This window comes from Marmota flaviventris, chromosome 10 (assembly GCF_047511675.1).
Source record: "Marmota flaviventris isolate mMarFla1 chromosome 10, mMarFla1.hap1, whole genome shotgun sequence".
In the NCBI taxonomy this organism is placed as follows: domain Eukaryota; kingdom Metazoa; phylum Chordata; class Mammalia; order Rodentia; family Sciuridae; genus Marmota; species Marmota flaviventris.
This window is the reverse complement of record NC_092507.1, coordinates 41338477-41356632: the sequence shown is the minus strand read 5'-3', so window position 1 is coordinate 41356632 and position 18156 is coordinate 41338477. Positions and strand designations below refer to the sequence as shown.

At 40.4% G+C, this 18156-nt stretch overlaps 1 protein-coding gene across 1 annotated transcript in view; it reads left to right on the top strand.

Moving 5' to 3' along the window:
- Orc1 (origin recognition complex subunit 1) overlaps nt 1–16104 on the top strand; it is a 30296-nt gene extending 14192 nt beyond the window's left edge. Inside the window, exons 7-18 of the mRNA XM_071617823.1 lie at nt 383–749; nt 1775–1879; nt 2448–2640; nt 4603–4700; nt 5208–5309; nt 5912–6083; nt 6845–6952; nt 7190–7339; nt 8171–8290; nt 13205–13374; nt 13922–14009; nt 15829–16104. Coding sequence (XP_071473924.1) covers nt 383–749; nt 1775–1879; nt 2448–2640; nt 4603–4700; nt 5208–5309; nt 5912–6083; nt 6845–6952; nt 7190–7339; nt 8171–8290; nt 13205–13374; nt 13922–14009; nt 15829–16023 — 1868 coding nt within the window. The 3' untranslated portion in view covers nt 16024–16104. The remainder of the gene's footprint in view (nt 1–382; nt 750–1774; nt 1880–2447; nt 2641–4602; nt 4701–5207; nt 5310–5911; nt 6084–6844; nt 6953–7189; nt 7340–8170; nt 8291–13204; nt 13375–13921; nt 14010–15828) is intronic.
- Nucleotides 16105–18156: the final 2052 nt, after the last annotated feature.

The window sequence follows — 18156 nt, the reverse complement described above, 5'->3', positions numbered from 1 at the left end:
AAAGGGGTAGGGATGTGGCTCAATGGCTAAGTGCTCATGGATTCAATCCCCAGTACCAGGGGGTGAAAAAGATGTTGACTTTTTAGGGGTTGGGTGTATAACTCAGTGGTAGACTGCATGCTACACGCACAGGGGCCTGGGTTCAATCCCCAGCATGAAGAAATAAACATCACTTATGGTGCTAAGCAGGAGAATTGCTAGTGAAATTTAGAAGTCAGAAAATAATTAGAGCTACATAACTAAGAGAAAGAAATCATGGAATAATTCAAAGTATGGATAACAAATCTTTGCATAATTTCACTGAATTTAGTTGTAATGAGATTGAGAATGTGAATATTGCTAAGTCTAACATTCCCACATCTATGATGTCTCTTGGGCTTAGGTTTCCCTAGGACACCTAACACTAGGATATCCCCGCTGACTTCACATGCTTCCTTGGATTCTTCAGGAAGAACTAAGCGAAAAGTGGACTTCTCTGAAACTACCTCACATACCAAGAGGTCTCGCTCACATAGAAGTGAGATGTCTTCTCTAGCTCGGAAAACCCCAGAGAAAACTGGAGAGGTTCAACTCTTTTGTGCCAAGGATGATAAGAAGTCCTCACCTAAAATTTGCCTGATCCTGAGAACCCGAGTACCGGCTTTGAAAACCACCCAGATTAGTGAGGAGAAAAGACTTACTCCTGTCAAAGGGGGTCAGAGATCCTTGGTGTCTTCTGTGATTCTGAAACCAGAAAACATCAAAAAGAGGTGACCCAGAGACTTTACCCTGTTCCATGGAGCAAATCAAAATCTTTTGTGTGATTTATAAAATGAGTGGGTTATAGTCAGATAACTTAGATCAGTGGGTTGTAGATCTGTCACAGAATCACCAGGGAGCATAATAGATTCCTAAGCCTCTTCTCATACCTGGTGAATTGGGCTTCAAGCACAGGGCCCTGGGATTGTATTTTGACATGTTCTTTGAATGATTCTTACATGCCCTGTTGTCATTTGAGGTCATTGTGGTAGAAAGATGTTTCCCAAACCTGCATTGCCTCATAGTTCAGGATTTTATTAGTGGCTGTTGGTTCTTTGCCACTTTTTCACAATCATTTTTAAATCACTTTGTTGGTATTTTAAGGATTCTTTTTTTTCCTGGTGTTTGGGATAGAAGCTATGGCCTTATATGCATGTTAGGTAAACACTCTACCACTGAGCTACATCTCCAGCCCATGTTGGTGTTTTAAAATCGGAAACCATTCTCAGATATAATAACAGAAGATAATACATCTAGAACAAACTTTGAAAGTTGACACTAGATAATATTTGTAGATGAACTGTACAAATGAAAACGTGACCAGCTAGAAATTACATATTAGTGTTTCCTGAATAGAAACTTCCAACACCTAATTCACAATAAGTTGCACAATAAATGCTTTATATATATATATATATATATATATATATATATATATATATATATATATGCATTTCTGCTGACCTTGAACCTGGGTGCAGAGTAAATTCATGAATATATCAGAAACAAAAAGATGAAACTGGGATTACTATGTTCTGGTCTATAGTTGGGAGGTGACAAGTTGGATCTAAATGATAAGATTTAGGCAAACTTTTATCCCTGAGTTTGAGTTCAGTTTCATTTATACATTTTTTAGTAAAATGTGATTAACTCTTTCCAAGATAGCTGAAAAAGAATAAGAGGCAGTTCACCTGACTGTCTTCTAGTGCCTGTTTCCCAAAACTGTTTCCCATAACTTTGCTGTGATATCTTACAGGAAGGTAAAGGAACCAAAAGCTCAAAATCAAGCTACCACTACTTCCCATCGAGTCCGAAGACGGAGTTTTCTCTTGACTTTGAATCAAATTAGGAAGCAGCTACGGTAAGACTGCCCTTGGGTAGCAAAAAAAGCATAAATGTTGAAGGACATCCATGACCTTATCCTTTAATGCCTTTTCTATTGTTTGGTATTTGTGGATTTGTTGATAGCATATCTGGAATTTTGGTAAGTTCCACATAAATGTCATATTATGAAAGGGACAAGAAACACTGCACTACCTCCCATTGTCCCATAACCAGCATTGCCGGCAACTCTGCTGATGGTGTGGAATGCTCAAAAGCATGAAGTTTGATTCTGATAGACCTTGATTTGAATTTGAGGTTTTGAACCAGTGAAATTTGGTTAGGTATTTAACTTTTCTAAGCCTCAGTTTCTCCTCTATAAAGTAGGAATATTAATATACAAATCACAAAGTTGTTGAGGTCCTTAATGAGATAAATAACACTGTTAGCAGAATGTGTCAGAAACAAGTGCCTGAGAAATGGAACAAATCCTTTGATACCGGTGGCAGGAGAAGCTATAATGCCTCTTAATCCACACTGACTTTTATGGAGTTCTTATTTAGGCTTGAACACCGAATATGAGAAAATAATATGTCCCTACCTTTCAGGTTTTTAGAAAGTAATAAAAGTGACCAAGAAGAGAAAGAGTTCCTGCCAAAAACAGAGGATTCAGACTCAAGCAATGAGGAGGAAGAAGAATTCACTGGTATACCAAGGAGAAATACCAGATGTGCATCCAGAAACCTGCGACCTTCCTCGAAGCCATCCATACAGAACCCCTCCAAGACACCAAAGAAAGTGGTAAGGTCTTTCAGGGTTTATTTTCCAGTTAAGGGTCCGTTAGTTTAAAGGTTGCAAATGCTGAGATCACATAGTAAAATCTGGATTCTGAGCACAGGTCTGTCATATCTAAAGCTATACCTTTTGAATTGTCCAAGGAAGAATGTACCCAAGTGAACCCAAGATCTGAAAATGAATCAAGTCCACAATGATTTTTGATTTCAAGTTCCTTTTAAGGTCCAGGATCAAATAACCAAGAGCCAAGCTTCCTGATGAAAGTACAAAAACTGACTCCTCAACTTTGTTTCCCCCAGCAAGTGCCAGCAGAGTGCTTTGCACGTGATTAGTGCTCAGTGCAAATTGAATCCAGAGCTGATGAGCTATGTTGTTGGTTTTGTTGTCCAATGCAATATAGCAGAGAAACTGGGAGCACCATGTAGGTGTTGATAATGAACCGTATAATAGTGAGATAGAAGAGAGAAATGGCTGTCTTTTCTGCTTTCTAAGGGACTTTAGCCGAACATTTTAAAATGTTAAGGACCATTTTATGTTCAGATATGTTTCAGAACTGTTGGATAAAACAGTTTAATTTATAGAGCATCTTAATAGTTTGGAATACGGTTGAGAAATACAACATTTTGTAAAGCTGATGGTCATTTTTTCCATATTAAGATGGAACTTGGGTTGAAGTCAAAAGCCTTAAGGAAGGGAGTCCAATAGATTACATATGGTCTGGAGACTGTTTTACCTGGAGTTCCTCAAACATGCAACAGTTCCCTCTTGTTTTGGCATGATTGCATTTCCTGAGTCCCACCAAAAAGAAGGGATACAGACTATGGGGTACCTTCAGCATAATAAAAAAGAACACCAGAAGTCCTTCAGGCTTCTTGTTACCTTCTCAGCCAGGTTTTCTTATTCTTTGCTGTTTTCTCCATAACCAATAGTTTTGTTTTGTTTTATTTAATATATTTTTTTTAGTTGTAGATGGACAAATACCTTTATTTTGTTTGTTTATTTTTATGTGCTGCTGAGGATTGAACCCAGGGCCATCACGTGCTAGGCAAGCGCTCTACCACTGAGCCACAACCTCAGCCCCCACCAATAGGATTTTAAACAGCCAGAGAGTCTTAAGTGCTTTCTTTCTGAGGCAGAGGTGGAGAGATGGTTGTCAGTGGCACACCCACAGTAAAAAGGAGGGAACAGAAGCAGGCCTGCTCTAGCCAGCCAGGAGCAAGGAGAAAAGGAGATAGAACATGAACCCGAGCAGTGATCCTCGGTTTGTAGGGGGAAAATCAGATGAGATTGCTCCATAACTGTGTTGTTGATTGTGGAAGTCCTGAACTAAAGCTTAACCATATTTTTAAACAGGCTGAACAAAAGATCTTAGGTCTCAAACCCAATTTACAGCTCCTCTCCTCTCCTCTCTTTGACATAGTAGTTGAGATTTTTTTAAATTTCTTGTCTTTCAAGAAAATTGTTTTTAAATAGTGTTTTTTTTTTTTTTTCCTTATATATCTACTTTTTTTTTCTTTTGGTAGTAGGGATTGAACCCAGGGGTGCTCTACCACTGAGATACATCCCTGGCCCTTTTATATTTTGAGAGAGCTTCTTGCTAAGTTGTCTTAGCTGTCCTTCAACTTGGGATTCTCCTGCTTTAGCCTGCCAGTTAGCTGGAGTTATAGGCATGTGCTACCACAACCAGCTTAATCCATACTTTTTCATTCTTTCCCCTTGATTAACACTGTTTCCAGATTCTGATACTATGTGTGTACTTTTCTAATTTACTGTGTAAATTAGAAAAACAGACCAAGTTTGGACAAAGTGGGTGTGTAATGTGAGGTAGAGGGGGCAAGTCATGATACTTTATGCAACCAGGAAGACAGGATGTCACCACTTCTCCTCTTTTACCTGATCAATGTGATGTGTCCTGGATGGTGTTTTGCCCTTGTTTTTCCTTCTAAATCATGTTCTTTTTGAATATAGGCCAAGACTAGAGCACTGTGTCTTGCCACTCCCCAGATCCGGAGTCGAAACCTGGCGGCCCCAGAGCCAGCCAACATGCTGGAGGAGGCTCGACTGAGGTAGTGCTATTTTGGAGCAGGAGGGTGGGGCCTCTGCTTCACATAAAATAGGGGAGTGTGCAGTCATTGGTATACATAATAATGGTAGAGAATAAAGTGAGTGTGTTTAGAAGGAAGCCTGTCGAGCAGCATCTGGATGAGCTAATATGGACAGGGTCTTGGGGGAGTCATCTTCCAGTCGACTGCCACCATCTTCTCAGGGACAGGAGCTGATTAGTCAAGATGTACCTCTTAGTATCCTTTAGAACCACATGGGGACTTTTTCAAAATGCAAAAGCCTGGACCCTGTCAGAAATTAAATAATCAGAAACTCTTGTAAGATGAGATCCACTGGAGTGATTGGTTGAGAAAGGAAGTCCATGGAGAAATTTGAGAATGAAGGCATCCCCTTGAGTTTGTGATTCCATTTTCCCACAGAATGCTAGACAGGTGGTTTTCATTTATTATTGAGTAGGTGGTGAGATGCTTCCAAAATCCTCTTTTTCTTCCATTTACTACCAATTGTAGGTTACATGTTTCTGCTGTCCCTGAATCTCTTCCTTGTCGGGAACAGGAATTCCAGGGAATCTACAATTTTGTGGAAAGCAAACTCCTTGACCGTACTGGAGGGTAAGTTGTGCTGAGGCAGGCAGTATCTGGGAAAGAGGGCCTTCTTACCCAGGGTCAGGAGGATAAGGGGAACCATTGCTGAAACCCCTAGCTTCTGTAGCAGCTTTTATTTTGTTCTATAAGAGTAGGATTTCTGGGGCTGGGGTTATAGCTCAGCAGCAGAGTGCTTGCCTTGCACATGGGAGGCACTGGGTTCGATCCTCAGCACCACATAAAGCAAATAAATAAAGTTAAAATATTCTTGTGTCCATATTAAAAAAAAAATCTTAAAAAAAAGAAAACGTAGGACTTCTGGACTGGTGATATAGCTCTGTTGGTAGAGTACTTGCCTCGCATGCACAAGGCTCTGGGTTCAATCCCCAGCACCACACTAAAAAAGGTAGGATTTCTGCCTTTCAGAAAAAAATGAAACTAGTCATCTGTAGGTGGGTGGTTTGCATACAGCATTATTTATAGAATGAATGATTTAATGGTCCTACTCCAACCAGCTTTCAAGTATGGTCCTAAGTGTCCCCACATCCAGGGAATCTTAGGGGTCTCAGTGCTTCCTAGCGTGAGGTAGCCAGCAAAGACAGCCTATTGGTATTCCTTTTTTGCCCTAGGTGCATGTATATCTCTGGGGTCCCTGGAACAGGAAAGACTGCCACTGTGCATGAGGTGATACGCTGCTTACAGCAGGCAGCCCAAACAGACGATATTCCTCGCTTTCAATACATTGAGGTCAATGGCATGAAACTGACAGAGCCCCACCAAGTCTATGTGCAAATCTTGCAGGTAAGCAAAGCTGTCTGGCCTTTATGGAAAATAATGTTTCCTACTGGCACATGTTAAAGGAAAGGTTTGCTTAATTTTGTGTATTTCATGTTTATGATGTACCAGGCATCGTTCTTCATGTAGTGGTAGCAATGGTAGCTTACCCACAGGTACCTTAACATTAGGAGCTGGCTAAAGAATAAACCTGAAGAAAGTCTTTAGCTCTGAGGAAGTAGATGGCAAGCTATGGAATAGGGATGAGAGGCAGTCCATCATTCAGGCCTCACTCTTGTTCATTAGCTGTGACTTTGGAGCAGGTAATGTCCACATATAGAATGGTGCACAATGGGCTTCTGAGATCAGTGTGTGACTCGTTTGCTTTTTTTTTTTAGCACCAGGGATTGTACCCAGGAGACTTATTTACTGAGCCACATCCCGGGCCTTTTTTCATTTTTTATTTTGAAACAAGGCCTCGCTAAGTTGCTAAGGCTGGCGTTAAACCTGCAAACCTCCTGCCTCAGCCTCCCAAGCCACTGGGATTACAGGCATTTGGCACTGAGACTGGCACTTGTTTGCATATTAAACACACAGTTTTTATCTTCTTTGATGCCTTTTCCTAGTGCCTTTTCCTATCCTTTCAGTTTACGGTTAAGACTAAAATGGAAGGCAGAGAATAGTACACTGAAGTCCTTGGACTAAATAGCTTCCTGTTTTTTAAAGAATTGTATTATCCCAGGGGAATAAAATCCTTACCATTGACCACATATTTTTCCTCAATGCAGAAGCTGACAGGCCAGAAGGCAACAGCAAACCATGCTGCAGAACTGCTAGCCAAGCGATTCTGCACTGGCAGGTCCCCTCAGGAAACTACTGTTCTGCTTGTGGATGAGGTGAGGTGCCCCTGGGAGGACTGGAGAAGAATTGGGCAGTATTTAACTATGATGTCCCAGAAGCAAGTGCTGGCTGGGAGAAAGTGCTAGATCCCTTTTGCATTCATCTAGGCCTGTTCATTGACTTGTTTGCTGTTTTGCTGGTGTGACCTGGGCAACTAAAGAGTGTCATAGATCTTCACTCTAGGATCCTGACTCTCTAATGAACCCCCGTGTCTGTGTCCTTTTCCCTGGTAGCTTGACCTTCTGTGGACTCACAAACAAGACATAATGTACAATCTCTTTGACTGGCCCACTCATAAGGAGGCCCAACTGGTAGTCCTGGCCATTGCCAACACCATGGATCTGCCTGAGCGGATCATGATGAACCGGGTGTCAAGCCGACTGGTAGGTCCAAGGTAGTTCTCAGAATGTTCTTACAAAAAGTCAAGAAATATAGTTTTTGCTAGTCTTATAATTTCTATGTCCGAATGAAAGGCCATTGCATGATTTTCTACAAATATCATTTCTTGACATTCTGCTGACCTGTGCAGTTTTTTGTTTGTTTTTGCAGTATCTGGGATTGAACACAGGGGCACTTTACCACTGAACTATATCCCTACCCATTTTTATTTTATTTTGAGGCAGGGTCTAAGTTTCCCAAGCTGCCTCAAACTTGGGATCCTCCTGCCTCAGGGTTTATAGGCCTTTACAACCACATCTCACTTGTTTACTTTTAAACTGTATATAGTCCTAGAGTTTATTTTTAACAATAACTAAGCACTTACCACCTGACACCTGTTAGGTACTTGAAGTAGAAGAATGAGCCAGGTAGATTCACACTCTCTCTGGGCTTTGCAGGTCAGCAGGAAGCACAATGTCACATTATAAGAGCATGATAAGGGATGCCCCAGGCTGTGCAGTGCATAGCTTAGGTTCTCTGATCCTCCTGGCCACATGGAGTGAACCACCTCTGCATCTACCTATTTCCAAATGATTCTGTTACAATAAGTGGATCTTAAACAAAACAAAAAAGTAGTTTGAGAACTACTGCACTATAGGATACCATTGGCCATTGTCAGTAATGACAGTAGCAGGAAGCAGCAGTAGTCCTGGGAGGAAATGTGTAAATTGTTGTGTGGGCTTGGGATTTAGGTTTGGAGTTCTGAGAGTGATTTTCCACCTGCACAATCAATGGGCAGTCAATGAGTTTGCTCCCCTGTCTTCTTTGCTCCCCAGGGCCTTACCAGGTTGTCCTTCCAGCCTTATACTCACAGCCAGCTGCAGCAGATCCTAATGTCCCGACTGAAGCATTTAAAGGCCTTTGAGGATGATGCCATCCAGCTGGTAGCCAGGAAGGTAAGTTACTTTGGGGAGCTCCTAGGTGTACCCACAAACCAGTCAGCAAGTCTTTGCTGATCACCTGCCATGGGAAAGGCTCTGTGCTGGGTGTTCCAGGGATGAAGAAAACTTTAGGAAGTCCTATAACATAAATACCAAGAAAGAAACAAAGTTCTTAACGATTCCTGTTGTGTGAGTACTTAAAAGGCCATGAGTATTGTGGGATTATATACAAACTAACATTAATTGATTCAGGGAGCAAGCAGTTTTTCATAACTAAAAGGATGGTATAGTCAGGTAGGTGAATCTGACTTGGATTCTGACTCTAACAGTTTAGTAAGCCTGGGGGAAGTTGTAGGAAACTTACTAAGAGCTTCCATTTTCATCTCTGAAAAATGGGAATGATAATAGTTACATCACAAGGTCATTGGGAGAATAAGATGAGATCCTGACTGTGACTTGCAGCAAAGCACACACTCTAGGAGATGTGAGTTGTTGGATATCCAAGCTCTCGAGGAGAATGCCAACTTACATTCAACCACAGACTGTTCTCAGGCTGCTGATAACAAAGTGGGCCAAATATCTGCTTTAAGCTCAAAGAAAAAGACCATACATCTATAAATATTTCAGCACTTTAAAGAATCATAGAGTTATTTCTAGTTTTGTTTTGCCCAAAATTATCTGAACCCTGAGTGGCTACAGCAGCAGCACATGCCAGTGTCTCCTACTTGGAACTAGGTCCTGAATCAGGTGCTTGGTTTAGGTGAGCATGCATGATGTCTGACTCCAAGCTGTGCATTTTGGAAAAGAGTTCCTCAGAGTTTACCCCTGACCCCTCTATGGGTAGAATTATTCATATCTGCTCTTGTGCATATTCTCAGACTTTTTTTCCTCTGAATGATCCTTCCCCCTCCCCCCTTTTAATCATCTTTATTTGAGGTTATTTTCTCCCTTTTTCCTCCAAGATGCTTTTTTTTTTCTTTTTCTTTCTTTCTTTTTTTTTTTTTTTTAAAGAGAGGGTGAGAGAAAGAGAAAGACTTTTTTTTTAATATTTATTTTTTAGTTTTCGGCGGACACAACATCTTTGTTTGTATGTGGTGCTGAGGATCGAACCCGGGCCGCACGCATGCCAGGCGAGCGCGCTACCGCTTGAGCCACATCCCCAGCCCCCGTCCAAGATACTTTTTGGTGGTTGGTTTTGGTATCTGTCTTGCATTGTTGGTGACTTTCCTCGGATGTCTTATTTGTTCATTCAAGTGTAGCTGATTAGAGTTATATACATGCCTGTAGTTCTGACATCACAGGAAGCTGTGGCAGGAGGATCACTTGAGTTAATAGCTGGCCTGCCAATAAACTGAGATCCTGTCCCTGCCTCTTCTCCTCCCTCCAGGAAAAAAAAAACAAAAAACAGAAAAGCTGGTGGGGAGCTTTGACCACATAAGTAGGTCTTGTTTGCTGTATCAAAATCTGGGGACAGTTACAAAATCATTCATTCTTTCCTACTAGGGTAGTCTGGTTTCCTAGACTAGCTTCTCATGTCTTGCCAAGAGGGCAGTGTTCTGGAAGTGATGGGTATGGAATGGTGCCATAGAGGGGAAACGTCTTAGATTTCAGCATGCATGCAATAATCTGTTTTGGGTAAGGGACACTGCTCTCCTGCAATAAGACCAAGACAGGCCCCAAGATTTTACCTTATCCTTGCAAAGGCCCCAAATTTTCTCATACTGCTCCCTCTGTGACACCATTAATGTGCACCCAACAATATGAAATGAGAGAGGGACCTTGGGTCAGCATACTTTTTCTGGTTGTAAACACTGTAGGCTTTGTAAAACATAACTATGTATTGAGTCACCCAACTTTGCTTTTGCAAGTGGTTGGGGAACATAGTTTGTTGACTCCTCATCAAGGCCATTTTAAGGTTACTTTCCTAACTTTCTGAACTTTTCTTAATTTTCAGCCAGTTTTCTTGTTTTCTAGCCAAACGTTCCTCTTTACCTCCAGTTCTAGTACTACTAACTCCTGAGCATTATGAAGATTTTGTTGTTCTTTTTGTTTTATTTTGTAGTGCCGGAGTACTGGGGATTGAACCCTGAAATGTTCTACCACTGAACTAACCCCCTAGCCCTCTGCACCCCCTTCCCTTACCCCACCACTTGCTAAATTGCCAAGGCTAGCCTTGAACTTGACATCCTCCTGCCTCAGTCTCTGGCGTCCCTGGAATTACCGGATTATGGGTATATGCAACCATACTTAGGTTTTCTTTAGCATTCTGAATATTTATTTATTTATTTATTTATTGGGTACCAGGGATTAAACCCAGGTTTAACCACTGTGCTTAACCAGTGAGCCATATCCCCAGCCCTTTTTATTTTGAGACATGGTCTTGCTAAATTGCTGAGGCTGGCTTTGAATTTGTAATCCTCCTGCCTTAGCCTCCCATGCCACTGGGATTACTGACATGCAACACTGTGCCTGATGAATCCTAGTGGTTTTTTAGTAGGATTTTCTAGATATACAATCATATGAGGAACAAAAGAGATAATTGTATAATTTTTTTTTCTAATATTTCTATTATTTCTTTCTTTATTATAGTTCCTAAAGCCTCCAAAACAATATGCAGCTACATTGTATAATATTATTTTTGAGACAGGGTCTTGCTAAGTTGCTGAGGCTGGCTTTGAATGTGAGATCCTCTTGTCTCAGACTCCCGAGCCACTGGGATTACAGGGGTGTGCCACTGGACCCAGCCATTTTGAAGATTTTTAATATAACTTCTAAATTGTGTTGCGCATCTGTTTGCTCTTGGATTCCCCAGTCTAAGTCACCACCACTTTTCCATCTCTGTCATTGTTGTAATATTATATTGTTTTTTACTCCTCTAATGCTCCTTTCTTTCCTTTTGTGAGGATTGACTGCTTTTTAATTTATGTACAAAGAAGCATACTTATTTCTTTGTAGGTCTCATTTTGATTTCTGCTGATTCTGATGCACGTGTAGACTTGTTTACTTTTTTTAATGCCTTGACCTGTATTTTACTTTTGCTACTATCCTGTTGTTCCTTTTTCTGAAAATTAATGGAGACCTGAGTTGAAGTAGAGTTCATTTAGAATTTTTTTTTACTTCTAGCGATCACCTAGGGGCACCACCAGTTGTTACCATTTTTTAAAGATTTTTCACTGAGGATTTTAGGAGATGCCACATAAATTTTGGCTCCAAATTCATGTGAAGGCTTGTAGTTAGAAAAACAGGGAGTTTACTTTACTCCACACTCATTAACACCCCATGTCAAAACAGGCAATTTCTCCTGCCATTCCTTCTGTGTGATGAGTCTCATTCATGCTTACACTGAGGCTGTAGTGGAGGTCAAGCTCCAGGTTCATGGAGGGTCTCCCATTAGAGTCCATGATGGTAGGCCCTAGCTTTGTCTTTGTCTTCCCCACACCAGTGATGGTAAAAAAGAACCTTAAAAGATCACCAATGTTCACAGATATCCTTAGGGTGAAAGCTGCTTTGGATGTTTTCTTGCCTCCCAATGTTCCCCTCTATCTTTGTTTTTAGGTCTCTTAGCATCTCTTGTCCATTCTGTTCACCACTGTTGGGCTGTTTCAATAGGTGGTAGGGATGGTGACGGGAGTAAAGAAAAGTGATAAGGAGGACAAATCTAGGGGACATTCTTACTAATTGACTTGGAGATTAGAGGAAGAAAAGAATATAAGTTGATATATAAGTTGTCCTGGTTCCTAGAAAAATGATTTTTGTTTTCAATGTCTTAAATTTGAGTTCTGAAAACAGGTATTATACAAAACATTAAAAACTACCTATAACTCTACTTTCCAGAAATGATTAGTTTTAATGTCTTAGTGTGTTGGGTACGTATATGCCTTTGTAGTTTTCTTTTTAAACTTAGCATATCATGAGTTTTGGAAAATGGTAATCATTTCAGAGATATTGCCCAGCAGTCTGATGGTAGTCAGATGAATGGTGAAGATTGCTGAGAATACTGGGAATAGAAACTAACAGGCCCTTGCAGACTGTGGTGATTCTGAAAATTCCTGGGAGACATGACCTTTTAAGTCATTGTGGGAGAGGGTAGAGGGTTCCTGAGAAGGGGGATCAGAGCCGTTCAACCTCGCTGCTTGAGTGAGGAAGGAGCAACAGCAGAGCTGTGGACAGGGTTGGTCTGATTGATTCATTTCACCACAGACTCCTCTGGGTCCTCCAGCTTTGTGGGGTTTTTCCCTTCCCCTGCCCTTGATTCTGGTTCTCTTAGCCATTGATTGGGCCATCCCCCCAAATAACCACATGCTGCAGAGGAGCTAGCTTCTGGCTTTATCTCCAGATAGACTCCCCCTCAGCCTCTGGCCTTGGCTGGCTGCTTCTGGGGGCACTCTTCCCTCTCCATGCAAGGAACAAGAATTCTTGTGTTTGTGGATGGTTCATTATCTTGGGGTTAAGGGTCTTCTGTCTTCTTCTTCTTCTTTGTTTTTTTTAACTAAATTCCCTGAATAATAAATAAGGCTGAGAATTTTTACCTTTTCCATCGTGGAATTATCCATAAAACCAAGACAAAGGTTTGGACTTAGAACTAGAGTCCCAGGTATGATGTTAATAATTTAGTCCTATACATCCACAAGGTTTCCAGGCAGGGCTAAGTCCTAAACTGTGTAGAAGTCCATTCTCAGAATTGCTTTTCCTGTTCAGCTGAACAAGAATCTGCTGGTGGGGCTGGGGATGTGGCTCAAGCAGTAGCGCGCTCGCCTGGCATGCGTGCAGCCCGGGTTCGATCCTCAGCACCACATACAAACAAAGATGTTGTGTCTGCCGAAAAACTAAAAAAATAAATAAATATTAAAAAAAAAAAAAAAGAATCTGCTGGTTATTCTCCTGAGCTGAGATGTGGGGGAACCTCAGAATGAAATGTTCCTGTTGTAGGTAGCAGCCCTCTCTGGAGATGCACGACGTTGCCTAGACATTTGCAGGCGTGCCACAGAAATCTGCGAGTTCTCCCATGAGAAGCCTGACTCCCCTGGCCTGGTCACTGTGGCCCACTTGATGGAAGCTGTGGATGAGATGTTCTCCTCATCGTATATCACTGCCATCAAGTAAGATGTTTGCTCCCTGAATCTCCTTGAAAGACCAATGGCAGTCTACAGCCTGGGAAGGCTTTGGAAACTGGCTTTCCTTTCTGAACTTCAACTCATTTGACTTACTTTACTAAAGACATAATTTTTTTTCTTAGGGGCATAGGTCAGTCAGGGAGGCAGAAACAAACCCAAGACAACAGGTGAATACCTGTCATTTTACTGAGCTACTGTAAGGAGTTTAGTGAGTAAAACCACTATGGGAACAAGAAGGAAGCAGTTGGCTTCTCACTGCATGTTGAACTCATCTCATGAAATGAGAACACGGATGTTTTTGAGGTGCTAGTGTAATTCCAGGTGCAGTTAATTTCTGTATTCTCCCTTTTCCAAAGTGGTGTATTTTCTCTATCAGTTTGAGACTTATCAAGGGAGGAACCTTATTGAACTACATAAAAAATAGTTTCCCAGTGTTTCTCCTTCTCTCTAAAGACAGAGAAGCTTTGTTTAGCTTTCCTTGGGGTTGGTGGTGCAACCTTATGAAAACTCACATCTCCTCATTTCCTTTAAGAAATTCCTCCATCCTGGAACAGGGCTTCCTGAGAGCCATCCTTGCAGAGTTCCATCGGTCAGGACTGGAAGAAGCAACATTTCAACAGGTGGTTGATCTTCTTTTCTCAAATCCTTCTAGATTTTAGTCTGGGGCTCAAAAAATAGATGAAAATTATAATCAATGTATAATAGTTTGTCTTTATTTTGAGCCACCCTGACTTTGCTTAAGAATACAAGATTAATACCTATTTTTATGTGATTTTAAATAGTTTGTTCTTTTTAATTTATACATAATAATTGTACCCTTTTTTTTGGTACTGATTGAATCTGGGTGCTTAACCACTGAGCCACATCCCCAGTCCTTTAGAGACAGGGTCTTGCTGAGTTGCTTAGGGCTTTGCTAAATTGCTGAGGCTGGCTTTAACTCACCATCCTCCTGATGTTTGGAGCCTTTGAAAATCTTCTACTCTAGTTCTTCATGAAAATGTGGAGTAGGTCATTGTAAACTATAGTCACCCTGCCATGCTATAGAATCTAGAACTCATGGGCTGTTGTGTTGTGTTGCAGAAGAAGATGCCTTTAGCAATTGATTTCTGCATATTAACTTGAAGGCCTACTATGTGCCAAACTTTATTCAAGAAGTGAGATGAACAAGCCAAAATTACTACTCTTTAGACAGCTTATGTTAGAATGGAGACAAGGCTTTCAGATTGAGGCCATGTTTGAAAACAGTCATCAAATTGGTCTATGAAGAGCATAGTTTGAATTAGATCATCTAAAAAGAATCATTAGGGCTCTTGCCTTAAAACTTTTGTAGGTATTTGTTAAAGATTTTTATGAGAGTATGTATATCTGTGTGAGTATATATTAGAGGGAACAGGAAAACATTTTCCCTTTAGCTTCTTTAATAGGTCAGTTATAAATTCTTTTGGGGCTAGGTGCAGTGGCACATGTCTGTAATCCTGGCAACTTGGGAGGCTGAGGCAGAGGTTTGCAAGTTTGAAGTATACCTCAACTTAATGAGATCCTATTTCAAAATAAAAAGAACTGGGAATATAGCTCAGTGATAAAGCACCCCTGTGTTCAACTTCTAGTACCAAAAATTTTTTAAAAGTATTAAAAATAAATGGTTTTGTGAACATTTAGTTATGGATCATATTTTTGCCCTTTATTGTCTCCTTCCAGAGAAAGTTCTTTTATGAAGAGTGACTTTCATTTTAGTTTGTTAACCATTTCCTGAACATCTCTCTGCAGTATGCCATTAACTGTAGTGTGCGCTTGGAACCCCAAGCTGAATTGGTTAACATCCTTGCTCTTATTACATTCCCAGTCTTGGTAGAAGGGAATATTTATATTCTAAATATAAATATTTAGAATTGAGTGACCATAAATGCTACTGACTTGATTGACCCGGTGAGGAGCATTAGGGTAGCAATCTGTGTTTGCAGCTTCCTCCTCTCTCCCTTTATTCCTTTATTCAGTTTTCTCTTTGAGCCTTTGTGCTTTGCAGGAGTCATGCCTTGGCATCTGCTCATTGTATCTGATAGAGTACCCATGTAGCAATACATGACTTAAATGTTGTCAGTTCAGTTGTGAAACTCAGACCACGTCTATCAGGACTATTTCTGTAATAATGACAGTTAATAGTCATATACCTATTAACCCATAAGGAATGTGCATTATGTTTTATAAGTAAAACTGAAGCTCAAAACAGTGAACTTGCCCAGTATTGCATGTTTAGGCAAATGATAGCCAAGAATCAGGCATGCTGCTTTCTGATTCACAGGCTGGCATTCCATTCTCCATTAATGCTTCTGGATTATTTGTTATCCTGGGCAGCAGGTATCTGTAATTTTCCCAAGGAAGCAATGGTCAGATACTGACCCAGGACTTCCCTTCCTCTTAACCTGTCCTTTTTGTATCTAGATATACACTCAACATGTGGCCCTGTGCAGGATGGAAGGACTGCCATACCCAACCATGTCAGAGACCATGGCTGTGTGTTCCCGTCTGGGCTCTTGTCGCCTCCTCTTGGTGGAGCCCAGCAGGAACGACCTGCTCCTTCGCGTGCGGCTCAACGTCAGCCAGGATGATGTGCTTTATGCGCTGAAAGAGGAGTGAAAACCTTCTAAAGGACAACTGTTTTTTAAAGATCCCCATTTCCTTTTTCTAAACTTATTGAAGTAAAATATACAAAATGACTATCATGTGTTTTCGAATTTTCTGTTAAATGATTTGCTTTTTCCAGAATATTTGAGAACTTTATAGTCAATACAAACATTCAAAGTATAAAACCAAACTGTCCTTCCACCATAGGCCCGAGGTCACTGGTTTTTATTATTTTAAATAAAATTGATGCTCAAAAAGGTGAAGTGATCTCTAGCAACATGCCTAGAAATATATTTTTAAAAAACATATAACATTAAAAAATTTACAATAGAAACAAATCTTCATGTATAAAATACTTATTTTGGCAAATTAATTTTAAGTTACTAGGAAGAAATCGAATAAAGAGATGCAATCGTTGTCTAGATGCAAGTCTTGGCACAGTTTCTTATATTACTTTGGAAGTTAATTCTAATATTTATATGGAAACTAAAAATAAGACAAACTGATATTTAAATCCTTATGTGAGAAAAACAACCGCACCCAGAAATGTTTGGCCTGAATCTGTTGATGAGAGAACTATCAGACAAATCTAAATTAAGGGAGAAATGTTCTGCAAAGCAATTGTTGCACTCATTTTAAATATCACAAAGAAAAATCAAAACAAAAACCCCAAATATCCAAGACCAAAGGAGAATAGAGATACGAGAACTAATGCACTGGGTAAACCTTAATTGGGTCCTAGATTTAAGAAATACAATTATAATCCAGGTATGGGACATAGGCCTATAATTTCTGTTCAAGGTCAGCCTAGGCAAAAAATAGAAAGGGATGGGGCTATAACACAGCAGCAAAGTATCCTTTGGTTCAATCCCTCCTGGGGAGAAAGCATATTCTCATGTATATATAGCCTATTATAATTGGCTGAGGATCAGTATCAAAATATTTTTTTAAACCATTTCACATCAAAAACCTGTATATACAGCCCCCACACAGGGGCTGGAGTTGTGGCTGGGTGGCAGAGCTCTTGCCTAGGATGTGTGAGGCACTGAGTTTGCTCCCTACTGCCACATTAAAAAAAATAACAAAGATATTGTCCATCTATAACTAAACAATATATATGTATTTTAAAAAAGACTGTGTGTAGTTATATGGCATAATTGGAACCCAAATGCTTCACTGATGGGCATAAGAAACTGTAATGACAACTTTTGAAACAATGTTCTAGCACAATCTGAAAAATGTAAGAAATCCTATGATTCCCTTCCTAGTAATATACTCTGGAGAAATTCACATATAAGTACTATGAGTTAGGTACAAGAATGTTCATGGCACTGTGATGGCAGGCAATTGAAAAAATGACAATTCATTTTCATACTATGGAACTCCAGAAAGGAAAATCTAAAAATATGTGGATGAACCCTGCAAACAGGGTTGAGTAGAAAAAGTTCCAATTATGCAGTATGATACAAAAATAGAAATGTTCAGGAACAATAAACCCCACTCTCAAGATCGCAGATGTCTCATAAGTTTACTGTACTGAAGATGTGCAGGTGGCCTCAACCATATTGCGGTTTAAGAAAAAACTTGGAGTAAGTGTCCATGAGGCTATGCTAAGTCCCACACAAATAGCAACTACTGAGTGCCTATTGTGTACCATGCTCTAGATACCCAATAGAAATAGGGAAATTTTTTTACCTTTGTGGAGTTTGCATTCTACTAAACTTGAAATGTTGTATGTCTTTGTATATACCTTAAACATTCCATTATAAAAATGTTAAACTTTAGAAGGAGTGAGAAAAAAAATACGGAAGTGAAATCTCAAAACTGATGAAGCCAGGGGCTGGGGTTGCCGCACAGTGGTAGAGCGCACGCCTGGCACCTGGCACGTGTGAGGTAGTGGGTTTGCTTCTCAGTACCACATAGACACAATACCTTTATTTTATTTACTTATTTCTATCTACAACAACAACAAAATTTTAAAGTCATGAAGCCAGGGGTAATGGTGCACGCCTGTAATCCCCATACTCTGGAGGCTGAGACAGGAAGTAACAAGCTCTATGACAGCGTCGGCTAAAGAGCTGTTAAGTGCAGTATGGCACAGAGACCGAGTACTCGCCTCACATGAAGGGCCTGGGTTCGAAACTA